Source organism: Vipera ursinii (genome assembly GCF_947247035.1).
Source record: "Vipera ursinii genome assembly, chromosome: 6".
Taxonomy (NCBI): domain Eukaryota; kingdom Metazoa; phylum Chordata; class Lepidosauria; order Squamata; family Viperidae; genus Vipera; species Vipera ursinii.
The window spans coordinates 82,212,491-82,236,729 of NC_139515.1; the positions used below are offsets into that span (position 1 = coordinate 82,212,491).

At 44.0% G+C, this 24,239-nt stretch overlaps 1 protein-coding gene across 10 annotated transcripts in view; it reads left to right on the top strand.

The window, feature by feature from the left end:
- Positions 1-22,984, top strand: part of C2CD5 (C2 calcium dependent domain containing 5) — a 92,651-nt gene extending 69,667 nt beyond the window's left edge. For 8 of the 10 annotated variants that reach the window (XM_083365286.1, XM_083365280.1, XM_083365287.1 and 5 more), the window contains 8 exons: positions 948-1,037; positions 2,545-2,629; positions 2,750-2,836; positions 13,476-13,526; positions 16,564-16,665; positions 17,612-17,802; positions 20,287-20,433; positions 22,599-22,984. In XM_083365286.1, coding sequence (XP_083221412.1) covers positions 948-1,037; positions 2,545-2,629; positions 2,750-2,836; positions 13,476-13,526; positions 16,564-16,665; positions 17,612-17,802; positions 20,287-20,433; positions 22,599-22,712 — 867 coding nt within the window. In that variant the 3' untranslated portion in view covers positions 22,713-22,984. The remainder of the gene's footprint in view (positions 1-947; positions 1,038-2,544; positions 2,630-2,749; positions 2,837-13,475; positions 13,527-16,563; positions 16,666-17,611; positions 17,803-20,286; positions 20,434-22,598) is intronic. The other 2 variants (XM_083365282.1, XM_083365283.1) reach the window with 1 other exon arrangement.
- The last annotated feature ends 1,255 nt before the right edge of the window (positions 22,985-24,239 follow it).

The following is a 24,239-nucleotide window of genomic DNA, read 5'->3' on the forward strand; positions in this document are numbered from 1 at the left end:
TCCAAAGACGCAGTGGCTCAGTGGGTTAGGATGCTGAGCTTGTCGATCAGAAGGTCGGCAGTTTGGCAGGTCGAATCCCGAGTGCAGCGTAACAGAGTGAGCAGCTGTTACTCGTCCCAGCTTCTGCCAACCTAGCAGTTCAAAAGCACGTAAAAATGCAAGTAGAAAAATAGGGACCACTACGGTGGGAAGGTAACAGCGTTCCGTGCGCCTTTGGTGTCTAGTCATGCCGGCCACATGACCACAGAGACGTCCTCGGACAAGCACTGGCTCTTTGGCTTTGAAACGGAGATGAGCACCGGCCCCTAGAGTCGGAAACGACTAGCACGCATGTGCGGGGGAACCTTTACCTTTACCTTACTCCAAAAAAAGTGGTGTTGTTAGCCATCAAACCTCAAATGTACACTTTTCTCAAAAGGTTTCCACAGTTTTGGCCACTACTGTATATACATACATGCACATCCATACACACACACACACACACGCACATACATGTAAATATACACACACGTATATTTTACACATGAGCAAATTTGCATTTTAGATCCAAGACACCAATTTTAGCTACTTCCATTTATCTTTTTTTGTAAAAGGCTTTATTGAGCAGAAATCTGAAGGTTCAAAGAAATGGGTTTGTATTGGTTTTTTATGCATTTGCTCTGTAGTCATCCATCTCATTCTCATCATTCTGGGCAGCTAACCGCGCATTTAGAAACTTCAAAGAAAACAGCAAAACAATGTATGCAGAATACAGTTTGGAGGCTTCTAACTTTGCTAACTTGCCATTCTCACTAGTCTATGACTGACCAAGTCATCCTGATGCCCGTTGATTGAATAGAATTTTCTGACCGAGAGTCATCTCGCTTCTATGGCTTCTTAAATTTGTAAATGTTACCAGTGGCCTCAAAAGAAGACGGAAGTTATTAGTCATTTCTTATATTTCACAGAGCCTTTATTTTAAGCTCCGCTCGATGATCCCTTGTTGCCTGTGCCACGTCAATTTTACTGTTGCTCTTCCAGAAGATGAATTAATTCAGGTAAGCCAGTTCTTATCTCTCTTTGCATTCTGTAGTGTTTATTTATTTATTTATTTTATTAGATTTATTTACCGCCCTTTCCCGAAGGACTCAGGGCGGTTTACAGGGTATTTAAAACAACCAGTACAAAAGTTAAAAACAAATTTAAAAAGATTAAATTATCCCTAAAAAATAAAAACCCCAGTTAAAAATTCTCAGCCTGGGTCGGAGAGCTCAAAGAGCCAGGTCTTCAGGTCCCGGCGAAATGTGCGAAGGTCGGGGGCAGTCCTAAGCTCCACGGGCAGCTGGTTCCAGAGGGCAGGTGCACCCACAGAGAAGGCCCTCCCCCTGGGTGTTATCCGCCAACAGTCCTTTATCGGCGGCACCCTGAGGAGACCCTCCCTGTGGGAGCGCACTGGACGAAGGGAGCTTGATGCCGGCAACAGGTGTTCCCTCAGATATCCCGGACCCAAGCCATTCAGGGCTTTATAGGTCATCACCAGCACCTTGAATCTCACCCGGAGGGCCACCGGAAGCCAATGCAGCTCGCGGAGTAGAGGTGTTACATGGGAGTATCGGGAAACCCCCATCACAACTCGCGCGGCCGCATTCTGCACCAGCTGGAGCCTCCGAGTGGTCCTCAAGGTGGCAAACTTATGGCACATCCATGGTGGCAAACTTATGGCACGCGTGCCACAGGTGACACGCAGAACCCTCTCTGTGGCCATGCAGGCCGTCGCCCCAGTACTAGATTTTCAGCTGGGTTTTAGAAAACCTTTTCGCTTTAGACCTCTGCCACCCTGTGCAAAAAAAAAAAAAAAGGTTCAATCAATCAATCAATTTCAACTTCTCGCGGGGGGGGGAAAAAGATCTTGCAAAGTTGGAATTGATGGATTGAACGTTTTAGTCCCACCCAGTCTGCCGTTCCCACCGCAGCCACACCCACCCAATGGGCCACACCCACTCGGCACCCGATGATACATAAGTGGGGTTTGGGTTGCCGTTTGGGCACTCGATCTCTAAAAGGTTCGCCATCACTGGTTTACATTATCCTGAATCAGGACAGGACTGTTGTGAAAGTAACATTGGTCAACTTGGGTCTGTATTGGGGAAACCTACCTAGCCTCATAGTGATTTCTGATTTAAATCTGAAGAAACGATCAGAGACAAGAGTATGAATGTCCCACAGGTGCTTTTTCCAAAAGGCAGCTAGACTTTCTTGGTTTTGATTTCCTTTTTGAAAACATTTTAGTTGCCTTCCTATTTTGAAAAAGCACCTTTATGGCAACCATGACCTGGATTATTGAGAATCTTCATAGACAAATTATGAATATTAATGTTTTCATTGTAAAATTGTGACACTGCATGGGATATAGCTCACGTATGCAAAAATGTTGTATGTGTGCGCATGTATATATATCCCATGTGAGTGTGTGTTGGTGTATGCACATGTATATTTTTAAGTTAAAATGAAAGTGGAATATATAAATAAAATAAACAACTGACAGTCAAATATTTGTAATTGCAGGTCACTGTTACGGCTGTTGCAATAACCTTTGACAAATACCAGGCTTTGCAAACAGCTAAAACTGCAGAAAAAAACCTACAAAGAGGTAAAAAAAAACATTTGAGATTGTACACATTAATTCTTTGCCATTGTGGATGCCATGATTTCAGGACATCTGCATTTTAATGGAAAAACCAATATTTATCTACCACTTTATTATTTCAAGCTTCCACAGACAATGAAGAACAGCTGCAATTTCCATTGGAGCTTTGTTCCGATCCTCATATGCCTCAGCAATTCTCACCAGCAAAAGGTTGGATTTTATTTAATTATCCTTTAAAAAAAGCATATGCTTATCTTTTATAAGTTTCATTTACTTGCTCCTTTGCTGCTTGCCCACAGACTCAGCTTGGATTTCGTACCATTACCCAGTATAAATTGAATATTGGTATTTTCCATCTGTACGAGAGCTAAGCAAGCTGTATCTAAAGTGTGTTGAGGACAATTGCTTTAATTACAACAGCTACTAACATATTAGGAAGGAGCCAATGAAAAGGAATGATTTTTTTGCTTGTTTTTTTTAATTGCAATTCTGTAACTGCTTTGAGGCAGCCTAGGAGCCTTTTGACTTTTGAGATAACTGCATTTTTGGAATAAACAATTTCTCAGTGATCTGAAAATTATCTCTGCTAAATTGAATCAACAATGTCTGGAAACATGAAAAAGTAATTGTTTAGACCGAGACAATTGTAGCTAAAGATTTTTATTTCTTTAAAGAGAATTAAGTGTTCTTCTTCCTTCAGTCCATTCTTCATTCTAATTCAGATGGTAGAATCTTCAGAGTAGAGAGCTCCAAAAGAATTCTTTTAAATCTCCCAAAATGGATTTAGTATGAATTAATGCAGATGAAGATTGGAATAAATATTCCATAGTTTGAATGTTTGCTGATTGGATGGAAAGAGATCAAGGGAAGTTAGATTTTCATTGCAGGAGAAAGGAGAAAGGTCATTTAAAACATTAGCTCACTTCTGAGAGACTTGGAAAAGAATAAAAAGGAAAAGAAAAAGTACCATTATTTCTAGTTGAGTATCCCCTTTTTCTGAATGTTGTGTGCACATTTTATTGTTCTATATTACAAAACAACCTAGGAGGAATAAATGTATGGAAAAAGGCAGCTAAAAGTGATCAGGCATTTATTTATGTTATTAATTTACATTGTTCCCATGCTTTTCCAAAGCCATTATGACACCAATTAAAACTAACTAAAACTTAACGTGTTCAATTGCAATAAATACTGAAACCCAAGCAATAAAAATATAGCAACAGCTGCCTCCAGTAAGTTAAGATCCGTGGATGGAAACTAATCAAAGAGAGGAGCAACTAGAACTAAGGAGAAACTTCCTGACAGTTAGAACAGTTAATCAGTGGAACTACCTGCCTCCAGAAACTGTGAATGCTCCAGTACTGGAAATCTTTAAGAAAAGATTGGACAGCCATTTGTCTGAAATGGTATAGGCCAGGGGTCTTCAAACTTGGCCCTTTTATGATTTGTGGACTTCAACTCCCAAAATTCCTTTGCCAGTGTGCCTGGATGGGGAATTCTGGGAGTTGAAGTTCTCAAGTTATAAAAGGGCCAAGTTTGAAGACCCCTGGTATTGGGTTTTCTGCCTGAGCAGGGGGTTGGACTAGATGACCTTCAAGGTCCCTTCCAACTTTATGATGATGATGATCATCATCCAAAAGCCAAATAAATGAGAATTGAGTTCTCTCCTGAACAGAGATGGAGTCATTCTTACCTGAAAGGGTAAATGATTTAAGATGGTGGTTGATTGCGTGCCATCAAGTCAGTGTCAACTCTTACCGACCTCATGGATAGATTTTCTCCAAGACCATCTGTCCCTCGCCTCCTCTTTCAGGTCTCCCAACCGTGGGTTTATTATTACTGTAACTCGAGCCATCCACCTTGCTGCTGGTGGTCCTGTTCTCTTTCCTTCATCTTTCCCAGCATTAGAGGTTTCTCCAGAGACCTTGGTCTTTGCATAATGTGTCCAAAGTAGGGTGGTTGTTGTTTTTGTTGTTGTTGGTTGCGAAGTCATGTCCGGCCATCCTAGAAAAGTGGTAGCAGGGGAGGGGAATGAGCTGAATCGGTGGCAGCACTGCACAAGCCTGAGCGAGACACGGCTGGAGCTGCAGGGCTGTCAGGGCTCAGCGGAAGCCCTAGGATCAATGCTTCTTCGGGGCTGTCAGGGCTCAGTGGAAGTGCCAGGATGAGCACCAGGCTCCAGCTGGATCTCGGTGCTGATCCTGGCGCTTCTGCTGAGCCCAGAAGTAGCGTCGATCAGCTGGAATGTTGCAGCATTTCCAGCGTCTTGTGATTTGCATTCAGATGCTTGGCAACTGATTCATATTTATGACGGTCACAGTGTCCCAGGGTCATGTGAAGTGATCAAAACCTGCTGCAACCACCCAGCAGACAGGAGGAATAAAAACCAAGCACTCCCCACCCCACCCCTACTGCCAATCCTCAACAGAAATGCTCACAACAATGGAAACCTCGGACAGGAGGAAGAGCGCCGCCGGGCGGACAGACAGGTGTCTTGCTCGGCTGTGGCTTGGGGGGGGGACTTTTTTCAGTGCCATTGTAACTTCGAACAGTCCTTTTTTTTTTGTCATCAAGTTTTTGATACCTTGCTAGGCGACTGGTGGTACTCAGATATTGCCATATCCTAAAAGTGGTACATTGGGTGAAAAGGTTGAAAAGCCCTGCTCTAGATAAGTGAAAAATGATTTAGGATTTCCCTGGGCAGAAAGTATTTGGATCTTATCCAATTGGAGAAGCATCAGCGATTCTTTTCAGTGACCAGTCCAAATGAAGGAAAAGAGCATTTCAAGCAGTAGCCTTGAAAACTGCTGAAAATTCTTCCATCTTCTTCTCAGCTAACATCTAGTTGCTCCCTGGGCCATCCCCTAGAAATTATAGGTTCGACCAAGTCATGTCCGCGACCCCATGGACAACGTTCCTCCAGGCCTTCCTGTCCTCTACCATCTTCTGGAGTCCATTTAAGCTCACACCTCCTGCTTCAGTGACTCCATCCAGCCACCTCATTCTCTGTCGTCCCCTTCTTCTATTAAAGTAGCTCAAACAGGCATGTTTTCTATAGTTCACCACTTTAGTTTCAGGAAGGTGGAAGTATAGAAAACGTATTGATCCAGATGTGGAGAAGGGCAGATTATATCTGGAGTTGACAGGTAACTAGAATAGAAGTCACAAAAGGCTTTACAGGTATTGCTCCACTTACAACCATTCATTTGGTGACTGCTTGAAATTACAATGGCACTGAAAGAAGTAACTTACGACCATTTTTCACACTTAGGACCATTGCAGAATCCCCGTGGTCACGTGATCAAAATTCAGACACTTGGCAACTGACTCATATTTACAACCGTTGCAGTGTCCCGGGGTCATGTGATCACCTTTTGCGACCTTCTGACCATCAAAGTCCATGGGGAAGCCAGATTCACTTAACAACCGTGTCACTCACTTAACACCTGCAAAGATTCACTTAACAACTGTGGCAAGAAAGGTCATAGAATGGGGCAAAGCTCACTTAACAAATGTCTCACTTAGCAAAATAAATTTTGGGCTCAATTGTGGTCATACGTCAAGGACTTCCTGTACTGCTATTGTATATAGACTCGGATATGCTGATCAAGAATAATAAATGTATTATCTTCTTCTCACTTTTCCTCACCTTTGATGTTTATGCATTGCATAATTTCATGTGGATTTTTGAAAGATGGTTAAATTGATTTGTTTTAACCATCCTTCAAATATCCACATGAAACTAAGCAATCTTTTCTAGCTGAATTGCTAGGCAAATAGAATCATTCTCATAGGGTTACCTTGAACTAAGTCCTAAATCCTCATTAGATCATTGGGTATGCTTTATTTTGAGATCTGAGTAACATCTAATCATTTGAAAGCATAAGCTTAGATTAGACAAGCTTAAGATTAGAGTCTATCAGCTACAGAAGTGCCATTCTGATAAATCCAGTACTCTGAACAGAAGAACTTTAATTGAATGTGAAGTTGTTAAATTACAGCTTGGCAATTAGCATAATCAACAGACCCAGATCATTTCTGATTGCTCTTGAGTTGTCATTTGAGTTGTCTTTTCCAAATATTTAAATAATTAAGCTGTCACTGAGCCTTCCCCCACCCGGAGAGAGAAGCGTTTCTGTGTCGGCGCAGGCACAGATACCCCTCGCTCGCGAGCAGCCTTGCCCTAGCCCGCCGGTCGCGCCCCCCCCAGATGTTGCGCCCGGTGCGGCTGGCCCCCCCCTGCACCCCCCACGCTACGCCACTGCACTACAGTCCTCGTGTTTCCCAGGGTTGCCCGTCATGCCAGACATTCCCTATAGCCCGATTCTTTAGCTCCCCACGTTCCTTAATTCGAGCGAATTTTGTTGGTGCTCCGTGGAGAAACAATATGCAAATGCTGTTTATTTAACCGCGCAAAACTTTTTTAAGACTTTTCATTTCTGTTTTATGCATGGGCTGGGTGGGTCACGAAGTTTACCTCTGGGGACAGCCCGGCCACGCCCGAGCCCATCAGCTGTTCGGCGGGTGAACGCCGAACGCCGGTGGAAGGCGCCCGGCTCTGGGGGCAGCCCGGCCACGCCCGCGCCCATCAGCTGTTCGGCGGGCGAACGCCGAACGCTGGTGGAACCCGCCCGGCTCTGGAGACAGCCCGGCCACGCCCGCGCCCATCAGCTGTTCGGCGGGCGAACACCGAACGCCGGTGGATCCCGCCCGGCTGTGGGGACAGCCCGGCCACGCCCGCGCCCGTCAGCTGTTCGGCGGGCGAACACCGGACCCGCAGCCGCGCCAACTGCTGAGGCAGCTGTGGGGAGCCCAGCCGGTGGATCCCGCCCGGCTGTGGGGACAGCCCGGCCACGCCCGCGCCCGTCAGCTGTTCGGCGGGCGAACACCGGACCCGCAGCCGCGCCAACTGCTGAGGCAGCTGTGGGGAGCCCAGCCGGTGGATCCCGCCCGGCTCTGGGGACAGCCCGGCCACGCCCACGCCCATCAGCTGGTCGGCGGGCGAACGCCGGACCCGCGGCTGCACCCACGGTCGGGGGCGAACGGGGGGCCATGAACGGCCACAGAGCACACGTGCCGGCAGGGATGGCTGGGAGAAGGCTGGAGACGGCTGCCGGTGGTTGCGCAGCTCCATCAGCTGAGAGGCGGCAAGAAATAGCCGCCGGCGGAGTCAACGAGCAGCTCGTCGTGGCACAGAATATATATATGTTGCTAAGAAGGGGCCAAGCTTATACTTATACTCGGCTTATACTCGAGTCAATAACTTTTTCCAGTTTTTTGGGGTAAAATTATGGGTCTCGGCTTATACTTGAGTCGGCTTATACTCAAGTATATACGGTATCTCCCAAAGGAGAATAATTAAACCCTGTCCATGAATGTGTATACCATGATAAATTCATTAGCTTTTAAGATGATAGATTAGGTGAAGGAATGGCAGAGCATGGAGGTGGAGCGAAAAGGGGGATTAGCCTAGAATCCCTAGATGGACACAAGAGAACTATGTCCAACCCTCCTTGTATGCTGTTGGCCCTTATCTAAGTCTTAAGAAGGTGCCCACGTTAGTTGAGGAGATTCCTGTGTTTAGGCTTTTAGCAATAAATGAGTTTAATTGAATCTTCATGTGTGGACCTGGTCTTTTGCGCCTGACAATAGAGCAATGCAAATTTTTTTCTGCAACAGACTAACACAGCTTAATAACATAGGAAGTTATCATTAAGATGGCTGACAATGCATGATTTTAACAAAATAAAGTAGGCCATTATTATTATTATTATTATTTATTGAATTTCTATACCGCCCTTCTCCCAAAGGACTCAGGGCGGTGTACAGGGCAATAAAATACAACGTACAAAAGTTAAAAGTAAAATTAAATTAATTTAGCCCTAACAATAAATAGTTAAAAATAAAGCCAAACCCTTAGTCCAGGCCGGCCTGTTCAAACAACCAGGTCTTCAGATCACGGCGGAAAGAGCGAAGGTCGGGAGCCATCCGGAGCTCAACAGGCAATTGATTCCAAAGGGCTGGCGCGCCCACAGAGAATGCTCTCCCCCTGGGGGCCGCCAGCCGGCAGTCCCTGACCGACGGCACCCTGAGGAGGCCCTCTCTGTGGGAGCGCACGGGACGAAGGGAAGTTGATGCTGGCAGCAGGTGCTCCCGTAAGTAATCCGGACCCATGCCATTTAGGGCTTTATAGGTCATAACCAGCACCTTGAATCTCCCCCGGAGGGCAACTGGAAGCCAATGCAGCTCGCGGAGAAGAGGTGTTACATGGGAGTATCGGGAAAACCCCATCACAACTCGCGCGGCCGCATTCTGCACCAGTTGAAGCCTCCGAGTGGTCCTGAAGAGCAGCCCCATGTAGAGAGCATTGCAGTAAGTCTATCCGAGAGGTCACGAGCACATGGGTGACTGTACGCAGGGCATGCCGGTCCAGATAGGGCCACAACTGGCGCACCAGGTGAACCTGGGCAAAAGCCCCCCTGGCCACAGCTCCTACATGGTCTTCCAGACTGAGCTGTGAGTCAAGGAGGATACCCAAGTTGCGAGCCCTATCTACGTAGTGTAGCTAATCCCAATAACTGTAAGGACACTTTTATAATCTTGCACTATCCATGGTTTCCCAATTCTGTCTGCTTTGATACTTGGACACTGTTTTTGTTGTTAGGTTGGTGGGTTTTCTTTCCCCAGCATCCTCACTAAATTTCCATTTTTTTAATTATTGTTTTACTCCTTGACCTCTCTTTTTGTTTCATTCTTTCTGAAGACATGCTAGAGTTAACTACATTTCTGAATTGTGTAAAACTGTACTTGTAAAAAAAAAACACCCACCTGTTGGCCAGTAGATGGACATCTGGCGTCATGTCAGCAAATAGTGCCTTTAAAATCAACAGTGGGAAATACAGCAAATTTTTGTTCAGACACTTCATCAAGTGAATCTCTCAGCTTGCAAGAACTTCTCCCCAAGACAATGTCTAAAGATAATTTTGACACCACGGCAACGTGCAATTGATTTGCAACTGATATTTACAGTTTTAGAAAAACACTGGATTTTATTGATTTTAGTCCAGCATTAGGCACAAACTGGATTACTGATTTTAGTGCAGCATTCAGCACAAACATTATTCATACGTATATTCTTATAAACGCCAACAAGGTTAAGTACAGCTGTAGAAAACAGGGTCCCCAGTGTTAATTTTCTGTTTCAAGTCTGAAACCTCAAGTGTACTGATGATGAAGAACCTGTGATGGGCAGCAGAAAAGTAAAACATGCACTGACTAGCACTGATGATGTTACTTAGCTGGGTAATGAAATGTCTGCAAGAAAACAACCCAGCTCAAAGAGCGCCAAGGACCCCACATTCATAATTACTAAATGCGAAGTTAAATTGATTTTCAGCTGGGATGGTAATCTTTTGTTAACCCTTGAAAACAAATAGTTGTTAATCGGATATTGTAATGACTATATATGGTAACTCTAGGTTATCTCTTGAAAACGAGTATCCAGTATGTTTATGGATGTTATTCTGCCTAAATCTATCTATCTATCTATCTATCTATCTATCTATCTATCTATCTATCTATCTATCTATCTGTCTGTCTGTCTATCTATCCGTCTATCTATCAATACAGGGTTTTACTTTCAGATAGAGAAATCTCTTGAATCATTTGAAATATACTGGATAAAAATAGTTACTGGTGCTTAATACTTCTAAATGATAGAATACCTATACAGGTAGTCCTCACACCCATTTGTTTAGTGACCATAATTCATTCGTTCATTCATTCATTCATTCATTCAAACATCAGTTCTAAATATACTGTTTATTCTTCTTTTCTGCTTATTATATTATCTTGTTTGTACTGCTATGGGTTATTTCGGAGAGGAGGGTTAATATGTGAAAGATCTTGGATTAGAGACTGGCATTCGAACGTGACAATCGGGCCTATTTTATGGATATCATTTACAGTAGATTATAAATTACAAATGTCCTTGATGTCACCGAAGGTTTTGGAAAAATTATTCAGAACAGAGAAAACGGAAGCACTAGAGCTTTCTCAAAGTTACCAAGAAAGCAAGCTGATTGCATATTAAGAGAAAAGTTATTTGTTTGAAGGGCGCGCAGACATAATGTCCACAGGTCTTAGAACGGAAGGAAAGAAAGTGGTTAAGAAATTAGCAACACCAAATTGGATCCGCGACATCTTTCTTTCCCTTTAGCAAACTGAGCTCTTCACCATCAAAACTGCAGTTGAAATGACCTTTTAAACATATTTATGCATTCTGCTGTTAGCTTTTAGTGATTATTTCATAAAGATTTGAATACAGGGCATCCTCTACTTACAACAGTTCATTTACTGACTGTTTGAAGTTACAACGGCACTGAAAAAAGTGATTTATTACCATTTTTCCACACGTACGACCATTGCAGCATCCCCCGTGATCAGGTGATGAAAATTCAGACGCCGACTCATATTTATGACGGTTGCAGTGTCCCAGGGCCACGTGGATCCTTTTTTGCGAGCTTCTGACAACGGGGAAGCCAGATTCACTTAACCACCGTGTTACTAACTTAACAACTGCAGTGATTTGTTTAGCAACTGTGCCAGAAAGGTCGCAAAATGGGGCAAAACTCACTTAGCAACTGTCCCCCTTAGCCACAGAAATGTTGTGCTGAGTTGTGATAAGTCAAGGACCAGCTGTACCCTAGTGAGAAAATTGCTGCTTAGCTGAAATGGTGCTTAGGGTTTGGCTTACTACTTGGTCTCTTCAGGATCAGCACCTTGGACAGCAGAATATAATTACACGTTAAGGACAGCAGAATGATTAACTGTTAAGCAGCGATCTCCGGCTGAAGACAGATTATTTGCTTGAAGGTTGAACATCACCGTGGAGCCTCTGTCTCACGTCATACATAACCATTAGTTGTAAAAATGGGGCTTTCATAAACCTGAAAATCCCATTTGCCCGGAGGCAATGCTGATTCTAAGCCATAGGTAAAAATGCCCTTTTAATAAAAACAAAACATGGCATTTCCCATGGTTCGTTTTGTTTTCCTTGCTTTAAGACTTCAGGCTGGACAATCTTTCATCCTTGCTTTAACATTTAAGGCATTTGTAGAAAAACCCTCGGTTAATGGCTGGAACATAAGATGTTTGCGGGGGGCGGGGGTGGTGGTGGGAAATGAGATAAAGGGACAGTCAGCAGGGTAATTCTCCCACAAACCAGAACACAATGGGACCCAGTGTGCTACCTTAGAAGAAGCCAGAAAAAGAAATTTTGAGTTTGAAAAGGGAGGAGGATTTGGAAGAAAGGAAATTCCCCCCCCCCCCCACTGACCCAGTACATCCCAAAGGAGGGGCAGTTGGAAAATAACTCAGATCTTAGATCGTTATTCCATTAGTAGGTCCCTCTCTCCCAGTCTCTGATCCAGAGGAGGATGTTTCCTGCCCACATTGTGTTTCTTCATGCATCCATACATCCAAAGAGTAGAATGGAAACACATATACTTACGTACACACACACACACACACATACACACACACACACACACACAGAGCCTATTGCTTCATTGCATAGGAGAACATACGTGATGGACAGACACTGCTGGTCAAGGAGAAGAAAAGAATTCCTGAAACCTTAAATCTGCAGAGTTCCGTACCTTGTTCATGCTAAAATATGTTTTCATACTGATTTTTTTTTAATCACATGTAGGCCTTTTTTGGCAATTCCCCCCTTTTTAACATATTGAGAAGCTCCCCTAAGAATGATTTATTCAAGCATCAATTCTAAATATACTGTCTATTCTTCTTTTCTGCTGATCATACGTTCTCGTTTGTACTGTCATAGGTTATTTTGGAGGGGGGTTTTAATATGTGAAAGTTCTTGGATTAAAGACGGGCATTCCAATGTGACAATCTTGCCTATGTTACGGATATCATCTACGGTACATTATAAATTACAAATGTCCTTGATGTCGCCGAAGGTTTTGGAAAAATTATTCAGCACAAAGGAAAAGCAAGCACTGGAGCTTTCTCAAAGTTACCAAGAAAGCAAGCTTTATTGCATAATTAAGAGAAAAGTTATTTGGTTGAAGGGTGCACAGACATAATGTCCAAGGGTCTTAGAGCGGAATATCCTGGGGTCCTGCTATCCCCTTCTGCAATCTTCTGACAAGCAAAGTCAGTGGACAAGCCAGATTCAGTTAACAACCGTGTCACTAACTTTAACGTGCAGTGATTCACTTAACAAGTGTGGCAAGAACAGTCGCAAAACGGGACAGAACTCACTTAACAACTGTTTCGCTTAGCAACAGAAATTGTGGGCTCAATTGTGGTCGAAAGTTGAGAATTACCTGTAATCCTGTCACATACACATATGAGCTGAGCTTTACTTTGAAGGGAAATGTTTAGTATTTTCATCATTTGTCTAACCATTTTTTTTATTCTGATGTACCTTTTTTTACAGCGTGTGCTTCAGTTTTCCCCTTCAAAAAATACGTTGGGTTTTTTTTTGCAAATAAAAATGGCAGGAAACTGCAATGTAATCAGGGTTGGGATCATGGATGGCTTCTAACCTGACATAAAAAGAATCCCCTGTTTTTCTCCATAAAAATAGTGAGCAGATGAATCTACAATCATGGTCGTTGCCAAATTGATCTTCAGTATAATAGAGCATTCCCGTATCGTGTTGTGATTAATTGATCCTGAACATTGATATTCTGTTACTTCAAAGTTGATTAGAGGGGTACTTTGAGCAGATTGCCGCTGAAAACTGGAATGAAAAGAAACCTGAATTAATAGAGTTGTCACTGCCTATATCATATTGGTGGACTTCATTTTGTCTTATTAGAGGACCTGGAGAATGCAAGTTCCCACGCAGGTATACCAGCTGGTCAAAGAGGTGAGTTTACTTGATTTAGCTATAAGCCAGAACAGGAAATGCATTCCTGGGTTTGTTGGGAATGCATTTGAGATATAACACTAAATCTTGCAAAGGTATTCACCGGTTACCTTGGAAAGCATGCTCTGATATGGCTTATTGGTACCCAAAATATCTATTGAAAACAACGATGGGTTTCAAGTGATCATGTTGTTGTCTGGAACAATTTTCTGAAATGATGTTGGTTATTGACTTTCATCGTACCTTAAAATAATTTTGAATTCCCCTGGATATTTTTTTTTTAGCAAAGGAAGGGATGGGTATAGTAAAAGAGCTGTGAATGTATCAATTTGACTACCCATCATGGAGTCGTCATTAGCAGTTTTAATACCCGTCTACAAATAGTTATCTAGACAGTTTTTATTTGAAAATAAAACATAGCGGGGAAAAATGAGGTGCTCCAGTACCATGAAAACAATATTATATACAGAGTTTATGAACCAGCCTTTTTCAAGGTAATCCAAGGATTTTAAATACAAAATTTAAAATGGATTTCACAAAATGCTCTGATCTGATGAATTGGCTGAGTGAGTAAACTCATAAATTTGAATTACGGATTTGCAAGAAGTATTTATCTATCTTGTTTGGGCCCCCACTTCATGCATTAGTTGGCGAGGCATTGCTGGGAGAAGGTGCCATTAATATTCCAAGATCAATAATTTTAAATAAGAATGTTATCAGGAATGTTATGAATGAATCCTAAGAATTGTCAGAGCAGTGTCTGACTTTCTCCATTGGTCCAACTGGTGCCAATTACTTTACATTTTTCTTTAGATTTTCACAAAGTAATAAAGATTAAGCTGAATGTCTTTTCCGTGTGCCAAATTACATTGAACACTACTACATCTAACTTAACTTCCTTGGATATTTCATAGCACATATTTTAAATTAGCTTAGCCCAACTCATTACATATTTACTAAACATATTTACTAAATCCGAATTGATTCAGGGTATTTTAACATTTATTCAGAAATTCAACAATTTCTCCCACCCGCCTATAATCTTTCCTAAGTAAAGGTGCCTTAAATCACTTCTTCAATATATTTAATGTATGTATATGAAAATAAACTCTCCTCCAGCCCTCTTGGCACCGACCTATGGCAGACCATTAAAATAAAACTGGTTTCAGAAGCCCCCGTGCTGATCCTTAAGTGATACAAATTTATGGAAATATTGGGCCAAATTTGGAAACACTTCAGAATTGGCCTTAGGCTCCCAGGAAAATACGAAGCTCTGAATTATCGCAAATAATTTCAAAACAGTTTCATAATGGGTGAAAGTACTCCTGTGAATTTGGCCATGCTTATAGGAGATAAGGGACGTGGTGGCTCAGTGGGTTAGGATGCTGAGCTTGTCGATCAGAAGATCAGCAGTTTGATTGGTTGAATCCCGAGTGCCGCATAGCAGAGTGAGTGCCTGTTGCTCATCCCAGCTTCTGCCAACCTAACAGTTTGAAAGCACGTAAAAATGCAAGTAGAAAAATAGGGACCACTACGGTGGGAAGGTAACAGTGTTCCTTGCGCCTTTGGCATCTAGTCATGCCGGCCACATGACCACGGAGACGTCCTCGGACAAGTGCTTGCTCTTCGGCTTTGAAACGGAGATGAGCACCGGCCCCTAGAGTTGGAAACGACTAGCACGCATGTGCGGGGGAACCTTTACCTTTATACGAGATACACACGCGTGCACACCCATGTGCAATTCCCTATAAGCATGACCAAATTGTAGGTAAATATAAAGGTTTCCCTGTCCGTTCACATCTGACTCTAGGACGAGGTGCTCATTTCCGCTGGCCAAGGGAGCCAGCTTTGTCTGAAGACGCATGCCACGGTCACGTGGCCAGCAGGACCGTACACCAGAGTTACCATCCCACCAAAGTGGTACCTATTAATCTACTTGCATTTGCATCCTTTTGAACTGCTAGGTGGGCAGGAGCTGGGGAGAGAGAGCTCGCCCCGTTGCATGGTGCTCGAGTCTCGAACCCGGACCATCAGCTTTCTGGCTGACTAGTTCAGCGTCTTTAGCCACTGAGCCATAACACCCTGTGAGCTAATTTTATACATGTATAAATCCCACCAGACCAATAACGTGCTATCTTAGCTCCATTCAGATTTCGTTGAAAGACTTGGGGGACAAAAACAATAACTGTTTGATACACCGAGTTCTAGTCCCACCTTAGGCATGAAAGCCAGCTGGGTGACTTTGGGACAATCACTCTCTCTTAGCCCAACTCACTCGAGAAAAGAGGAGGAGAAATATGTGCTGGGCACGTTCACCGCCTTCAGTTATTTGTAAAAATAATAAAAGGCGGGATACACAGTGGCGTAGCATGGGGGGTGCAGGGGGTGCCGGCCGCACCGGGCGCAACATCTGGGGGGACGCGCTCGCACTGAGCTGCTCAGGGAGCCCCAAGGGCTGCACAGAGTTGGCTTGGCTCCGCTCTCGAGCTGCTCTTTCTTGCAAAGCGAAATGAGTCCGGCAGGTGAGATGGGCGGCCACATAAACTGAATAAAATAAATAGAAGCGGCCAACTCTCCGCCCAGGCTCAGGCCAACCGCAAGCGCCCCGCAGGCGCCCCGGCAGGCTTGGCCGAGCGAAGACGGACCCGCCGGCTGGCCTAGCTTCGTGCGCATGCGTGGCTTTATTTAGCGGGGCTCACGTGCGAGCTTGAATGCAGCGGCTCTTGCAGGTCGGAGCCCCGCCCAGCTGCCCTCGAGAGGGACCCGGAAGCATCCCGCATGCGCGCGACTCTTCTTGGAAAGTCTACGCCGCTGCGGGGCGCGTCTTTTCGGCGGTGCCGTGACGTCACCGCCCGCCCGCCCCTCTATTTCCGCTTCCGGTTGCCTTGCCCCGGGTGCTGACAACTCACGCTACGCCACTGGGGATACAAATTGAGATAACACGCTCATCAGAAGGAACACTTCAACGGGCAAAGGGGCATCATCCATATTTTCCTCTTTTTTTTTCCCTTTTTTGTTTCTCTGTCTGTGTTTCCAGCCACTTCAGTTGATTACAGTTCCTTTGCAGACAGATGCAACAGCTGGATAGAATTCATTAAACTGAAAGCTCAGACCATAAGGCGTGGATCAATTAAGACAAGTAGGCAGCCGTTTCTACCCCATTCTGATCATTGGGAGCCTAGATTCTGATCTCTCAGTGGCAAAGGGCAGAGCTTCGTATTCGATAGTGGCGTTGCAAAAATCAGTGTCCCGAGTGTGAAAGCTGCAGACGCACGAGGTCTGTCCAAAAAAACCGGTTAATTTTGGAGCACGCGGCTCCCCAAATAATTGCCAGTATATTATGTACAGGTGGCCAAATAGGCTTGTGAATTGTATCCCACCCACCTCACCCCGAAGATATGCATACTCTGCCTGGCAGAATATGTATGTATACCTTAGTGAAATTACTCGTAACATGCAGGGATTCCCTGTGTGACCTGCATGGCTGTAATTACTGAATTAATCCTTGGTGAGCTTTTTTTTTTAATTCTTATTTAAGTCCTTCCCTAGGTTTGGCTTTATTTGCTTAAGATGACAGTTTTGATGGAAGCCGGAAGAGCTTAGACCAAAATTGCAAAAACAGAAAAAAAGAAAAAAAAAGTAGAACGGAGAAACACGTCAACTTTCACACTCTTTCCTGTAGACTCTTGTCGTTCCTTCTTGCAGAAAATGTTCATCAAATTTTGACTTCCTTTTCGAATCCTTCCACACTCTCCTCTCCTCTTCCTCCCCCTTCCCCCCCACACTTTTCTGTAGATCCACTTTATAACCAAATCATCTGTCTGTGCAGCTGCTGGCCTCCGTGTTTCCTTTTGCAGAAATGATCCTTTTCTCCCAAAATAAATCCCAACCAAGCTTCTGGCCTCTCACTTGCATGTGCTGCATGATGATTTGCTTTCTTTGGCTGAGCATCACAGGCAGCTGAATGTGGTCACCCAGCTCTCTCACACCCATGTGGAAAGGGTCACTGTGTTGGCACTACCTCCATCCGGTTCGCCCGGAGTTTGAGTTGAGCTTCTCTCCTTCTCTCCCTTTGCTCCGTGTAGCCATCTCCCTTGACAAGCCAAGTCCACTGACCGAAGGACTGGGCCGTAACCATCTGGGGCCCCCAGGAATGAACTCCACTGTGCCCGTTGTGAAGATGACACCGCTTTCTTTCATCCCCGGGGCAAAAATAACAAAATACCTTGGAATCATCAACATGTTCTTCATTCGAGAAACCACTTCTCTGCGAGAGGTGAGCTGACAAGTGCATTTCTCCCGTGTGGAATTGCGGGCAGGATTGAGTTTAGGTTTGAAGTGTGGCATGGACTTAGGCCTGAAATGTGGCATGGCTCCAGAGTATCTGAGGAGCCGTTTCACCCCATTGGGACTACCCTACCCCACATGCTCCAGTAGAAGGGGTTGTTGTAGATCTCATCTGCTAGTTCTCCTCTAGGGAACTCCATAAATTGAATGCTCCTCAAGTTCCCATTTCTTGTCCCCCTCTTGACACGATATCCTTATAGACGTTATCTAAATTCTACATTAGCAAAGTAACACTGGAAAAGACGTACTTGCCGCAGGCTGGCATGAAGATCATGTAAAAAGATCTGAAGGCTCTCAACTAGGAGAGAACGTGAACTATCAGTACAGATTCAATTTTAAGACCAATAAAAGAAAATATTGGAAGTTCTGGGTTGAACTGTGGTGTCCTTGGTGCTCTCTCAGCTCGGTGGTTTTCACGCAGACATTTAATTGCCCTTCATTATTAACCTGCAAGAAAACAAGAAGCTCGGAGAGCACCAAGGAGCCCACCATTTAAGATCAGTTGTTGTCAGGTGCAAAAGACCAGGACCACACGCCAAGTTCCAGTTAAATTTGATTTATTATTATACATGCTAATGCATAGGAATAAATTAATGGTTACCACTAAAGGTCAGTGGAATTCAAGAGGGGTTGGACCTGGTCAATTTGTGGCTACATAGTGACTCTAGGCTGATGACTCTCTTGACTCCGCCCCCAGGCTCTGCCACCCATTCTCCCATGGCTATGGTTTTCAATGGTAGGAGAGCCTGTAGCTTGCTTGCTATTGTGGGACTCCACCTCCCCGAGTACTTTTTCATATTTATTGTTCTCTGGGCAATCTTTTTTTTTTTTACCTTCAGGCTGACCCTAAATTGTTCTGCATGTTTCACATTCCATCACATTTTAGTCCATCTCTTGGGTTTGACTTTCCAATTCTGTAGCAGAGCTATACACATGTAGCTGTCTTTCCTATAACAGGTTCAAAATAGACAGTGGGGTATTTTTTTTTTTAAAAAAAGTGCTAGATCCATCTCTTTATTGTGATTTTAACCTGTTTATCTGGATAATAAATCAGGCTTTTCTCACTGGGGAAGCTGAAGTGTAAATATCCCAACCATTTTGGTGAGTTCAGCATGAGAATGTTATTTCTTCTGAGACAGTGGACACAGCTCTCAATTAATTAGAACAATTTCAAAACCCTACGTGTTTACACCACTTATTTTTCACTTCAGCTGAGAGTCTAGAACAGCGTTTCCCAACCTTAGGAACTTGAAGATGCGTGGACTTCAACTCCCAGAATTCCTGGCTGGCTGGGGAATTCTGGGAGTTGAAGTCCACGCATCTTCAAGTTCCTAAGGTTGGGAAACGCTGGTCTAGAACACGGGTAGGCAACCTTGGCTCTTTTATGACTCGTGGACTTCAGCTCCCAGAATTCCTAAGCCAGCATGGCTCAGTATGGAAACCTCTCCCTTTCCCCTCAGCATGGCTGGCTCAGGAATTCTGGGAGTTGAAGTCCACGAGTCATAAAAGAGCCCAGGTTGCCCACCCCTGGTCTAGAAAGAATGCAGATAAGAGCAACAAAGATGATTGGGGGAGGGCTGGAGGCTAAAGGATACAATGAAATATTGCGGGAACTGGGTATGTCTAGTAGTCTAATGAATAGCAGGACTAAGAGTGACATGATAGCAGTTTTCCAATACAGATAGTCCTCAACTTACAACAGTTCATTTACTGACTGCTCAAAGTTACAACGGATGGCACTGGAAAAAAAGTGACTTATGACCGTTTTTCACCGTTATGACCTTTGCAGCATCCCCAGATCATGTGATCAAAATTCAGACACTTGGCAACTGGTTTGCATTTATGACGGTTGCAGTGTCCTGGGGTCATGTGATCCCCTTTTGTGAACTTCTGACAACCAAAAGGGAGAAGCCAGATTCACCGAACGGCAGGGTTACTAACTTACCAATTTCAGTGATTCACTTAACAGCAAGTGACGAGAAAGGTCATAAAATGGGGCAAAGCTCACTTAACAAATGTCTCACTTGACAATAGAAATTTTGGGCTCAATTATGGTCGTAAGTCAAGGACTACCTGTATTTGAGGAGCTGTCACACACAGGAGGTCGACCTATTCTCCAAAGCACCTGAGGGCAGAACAAGAATTAACAGGTGGAAGATAGTTAAAGAAAGGTCCAACCTGGAACTAAGGAGAAGTTTCCTCACAGTGAGAACAATTAATCAGTGGAACAACTGGCCTCCAGAAGCTGTGGCTGCTCCATCACTGGAGGCTTTTAAGAAGAGACTGGACATAAATTTGTCTGAAATGGTATTGGATCTCCTGCTTGAGCAGAGGGTTGGACTAGAAGACCTCTAAGGTCCCTGCCAACTCTGCTATTCGGTATTCAAGCAACTTGTCTGTGTTCGTTTTATAGGAAGGTGGAGTGAGTGGTTTCCTGCATGCGTTTGTGGCTGAAGTTTTTGCGATGGTCCGAGCTCACGTGGCAGCACTTGGGGGAAATGCTGTGGTCTCCTACATCATGAAGCAATGTGTGTTTATGGAGAACCCAAACAAAAACCAGGTAAATAATGCTACCCTTACTAAATCCTCTTGAGGTGCATCTCGAGGCTCTTGGTGATAGCCCCAAAGCCCATAGCTTTTGGATGAGAAGATGATGGCCTAATTAAACCATTCGTAACTTGTTTCTGGAATTTTCAGAACCAAAAGGAAGAGGTCTTTGGACCGATGAGTTTGCAAAACGGTGTCCAATGCTTCAGAAATAATTTGCAAAAGGTGCTGCTTCGTAGCATGTAGCCTCATGGACATAGCCATTTGCTACACTTAAAACTGCAGTATCTTTTTCTAGGATTGTATGGCTGCTGTCCACAAGTTCTACATGATCTTGGGAAAGGCTGCAGCTGCTCCTTCATGCTCCAAAAACATTTTTGGAATTAAATCCAAACCATTAGAGAACCCCAGCCTATAAGCACATAGCTTTTGAATTAAAATTAGGGATTAATCCATTCTTCAGTGGTGTTCTGTACCAGCCTACTACCGGCCCTGCAGATAAGGCAGGGACAACCCCTTTACAAGAAGGCAAGAGGCTGGAACTAAGCCTGCCATATTTATGGACATAAAAGCAAACAGAGCAAAACAAGACACTAACCATGAAACAGGAGCTATTCAAACGGTTGCCTTCAGCAAACCAGCCCTCCCACGCATTCCCCTTTTAAACAGTTCAGGGCGTGGCTTCTCTCGAGGTGCCCCATTGCCTTCCTCTGTTTACTCCTGATTGCCTCCTGCGTCGGGCGTCCTTGAACAGGGCCAGCTGTGGGTCATCTTCATCCACGCTGTCAGGCTCACACAGCTGGGTCTGTGTCGTAACCAGATGGGAGGGGCCTGGCTGAGGGCTCTCATCAGCAACCTCTCCAACACCCTCAGCAACCTCTCCAACACCCCCCTCCTCCTCCTCCTCTGAATCGTCCGACCCAACTGCCGAACCCACAGGCTGACCCTGAATCACAGCAAGTGGGCTGGCATGTCATCTGAGGCATGCCAGGGCTGTTCTTTACACCAAAACTGATAGGATTTGCTTAAATTAGAAACCAGGACTTGTATTTCGCCTGGATTAAGTATGAACAAGTTTTATTGACAGTTTAAATAATTCTTGCAGCTCTAGAAGTTATGTGGGTTTGAATAGATAAAAGCAAAGAGACTCCAAAAATAATCCTTTCTTTCCGCCTACAGACCTACTCTTAATTTGGGTCAAATGTGATATACGTTCCATCATCTGTGATCCAACTCCTTAAAGCAGACATGGAAATCTGTTGATTGCAATGGCACTCACTGTTTACCCCAGTGTTTCTCAACCATGGCAACTTTTAAGATGTGTGGAATTCAACTTCCAGAGTTCCATAGCCAGCTATGCTGTCGGGGGAATGCTGGGAGTTGAAGTCCATCCATCTTAAAAGTTGCCAAGTTGAGCAACGTTGACGTACCCCTTTGAGACTTTGCAAGCATAGCCAATCCTTCCTCCTTGCGACCAGGCTGGCCACGAATTCCAGACCTCAGTCAGCAAATTATAACTGATCTGATGGAGGCAACTTATAAATTGTTTTAAAATAATTAAAACTGTAGAGACTGGAAAGTACACAACGCCACCCCAAAATCTGTTTATCCTGATAGCTTCTCTTAACATCTGCAGAATCCCATGTAGGGCTATTGCTATCATCTATATTTTTCCCCCAGTTCTATGTATATCTAGAACTTGTGAAGCTGCCAAAATCACACCATGTTTTTTAAGCCTCTGTAAGTTATCAGAAGGGACGCGGTAACTCAGTGGGTTAGGACACTGAGCTTGTCGATCAGAAGGTCGACAGTTTGGTGAGTCAAATCCCGAGGGCCGCGTAACAGAGTGAGCGCCTGTTACTCGTCCCAGCTTCTGCCAACCTAGCAGTTGGAAAGCACGTAAAAATGCAAGTAGAAAAATAGGGACCACTACGGTGGGAAGGTAACAGCGTTCCGTGCGCCTTTGGCGTCTAGTCATGCCGGCCACATGACCACGGAGACGTCCTCAGACAAGCGCTGGCTCTTCAGCTTTGAAACGGAGATGAGCACCGGCCCCTAGAGCTGGAAATGACTAGCACGCATGTGCAGGGGAACTTTTACCTTTAAGTTATCAGAAACTGCCAGTTTTAAAGTCCCATCAGACAACTAATTGAATTCCCCTTCTTTGTTGCTTTGCAGGCCCAGTGTCTAATAAATGTCAGTGGAGATGCAGTGGTTTTTATTCGTGAATCTGAACTCGACGGGGTGCCTGCCCAGTTTTCCGGTATTGGCTCCACAAAAGAAACGACATGAAGAGCGGAGATGTCTTCATTCATGTGACTATATTTCCAAAGGCTCCAATGGCCAGGTTTTGTTTCTTATGCTCCGTATATGAAGGACGGCTCCATTTTGAACCAGCTTAAAACATCTTTCCCATTTCACAAGTTCCACCTCATCGCTCTCTGGGCAGATGAAAGAACATCTGACAGAAGAAAGAACCAAACCATCTATTGTTCTTCAGGCTCTTGCCCTGCATTTTATAATACAGCCTTAGAAGCACTCTGAGATGCTAATTCTTTGATAAGGCGGGGGGGGAGGGAGGGAGGGGAATATTTATACTGAAACTGGAATAACTGGGAAAGCTAAATCTACATTTTCCATAAAGGAAGAACTGGCATTACCATCGCCAGATGTGCACCATGCAACCAGAGAACGTACCTGTTGGAATAAGCGAGACTAATCAGCATCCTCAACTGGATTCTGTGGCATGTTTGTTTCTTTGTTTTCACATTAGTGAGCTATGAACTATTTTTCTATTGTGATTTTTTAAATAAATAAATAAATTGCAGTATTGATGATGATGAACTAGCCAACGCACAAATGATTGCTATAGCCTCCTCTTTGGAACAGCGGGACACGGGAACAATGTTTCTCAAGGCACTGAAACCCCAGCTGCGTTGGAAGAGAAGATCAGGATTTCTGATCTTGTCGGGTTGTAAATGCTACCAAAATGGAGAAAGCCACCGATGCCACCACCAAACGCCACCACCCTTCCCTAAGCAGCACTCAGCTTTGGTACTCAAGACGGGTTGCGGTAAATAAAACTAGAGTTTCAGATAACCCTGGATGGATGAAAAAAGAAAATGGAAAAAAGAAAAAAAAATAAGAAGAAATTGCTGACGGTGATTTCATCTCTAAAGAGGCACTTTGAAAAATAGGGGAGAAATTTGCATCCAGCCATAGATGTTTTGAGTGGTGATAGAACAACAGTCACCTAACAGAGAAAGAAAGTCACTTAAAAATGGTTTCCTTGGTTCAGTTTCAACTGATATTCTGTTGACAGAATATCCATCAGATCTTCTCCAGATGTTCATCCTCCCTCACCAAACATATTCTTGAGTTAAGAAGAGTCAAGCTGAAATGTTCTGGCGGCTTCCAATATGGGACTTGAAGTACATATGTAAACTTGAATGTAAATACATGAGAATTTATTGGGTTAAATTGCAGAAACTTCTAGATTGTTTGTCCAATTCAGAGATTTCTTTGTAAGGAGAGTGTGAACATCACATTCCTATGTACATAATAAAGCTTCTTTATATAAATGTCTGCTTTGATGCTGTGGACAGGTATTGTGGGGGAAAAATCACATAATAGGGTTAGGTTTGATTTTCTTTCTGACCTGGAATCCTGGCCCCAATTATTTCAAGAACATTTTAATGTGATAATTTGGGAAGTGAAGAAATACAGGATGGATGGATGGATGGATAGATAGATAGATAGATAGATAGATAGATAGATAGATAGATGATAGATAGATAGATAGATAGATAGATAGATAGA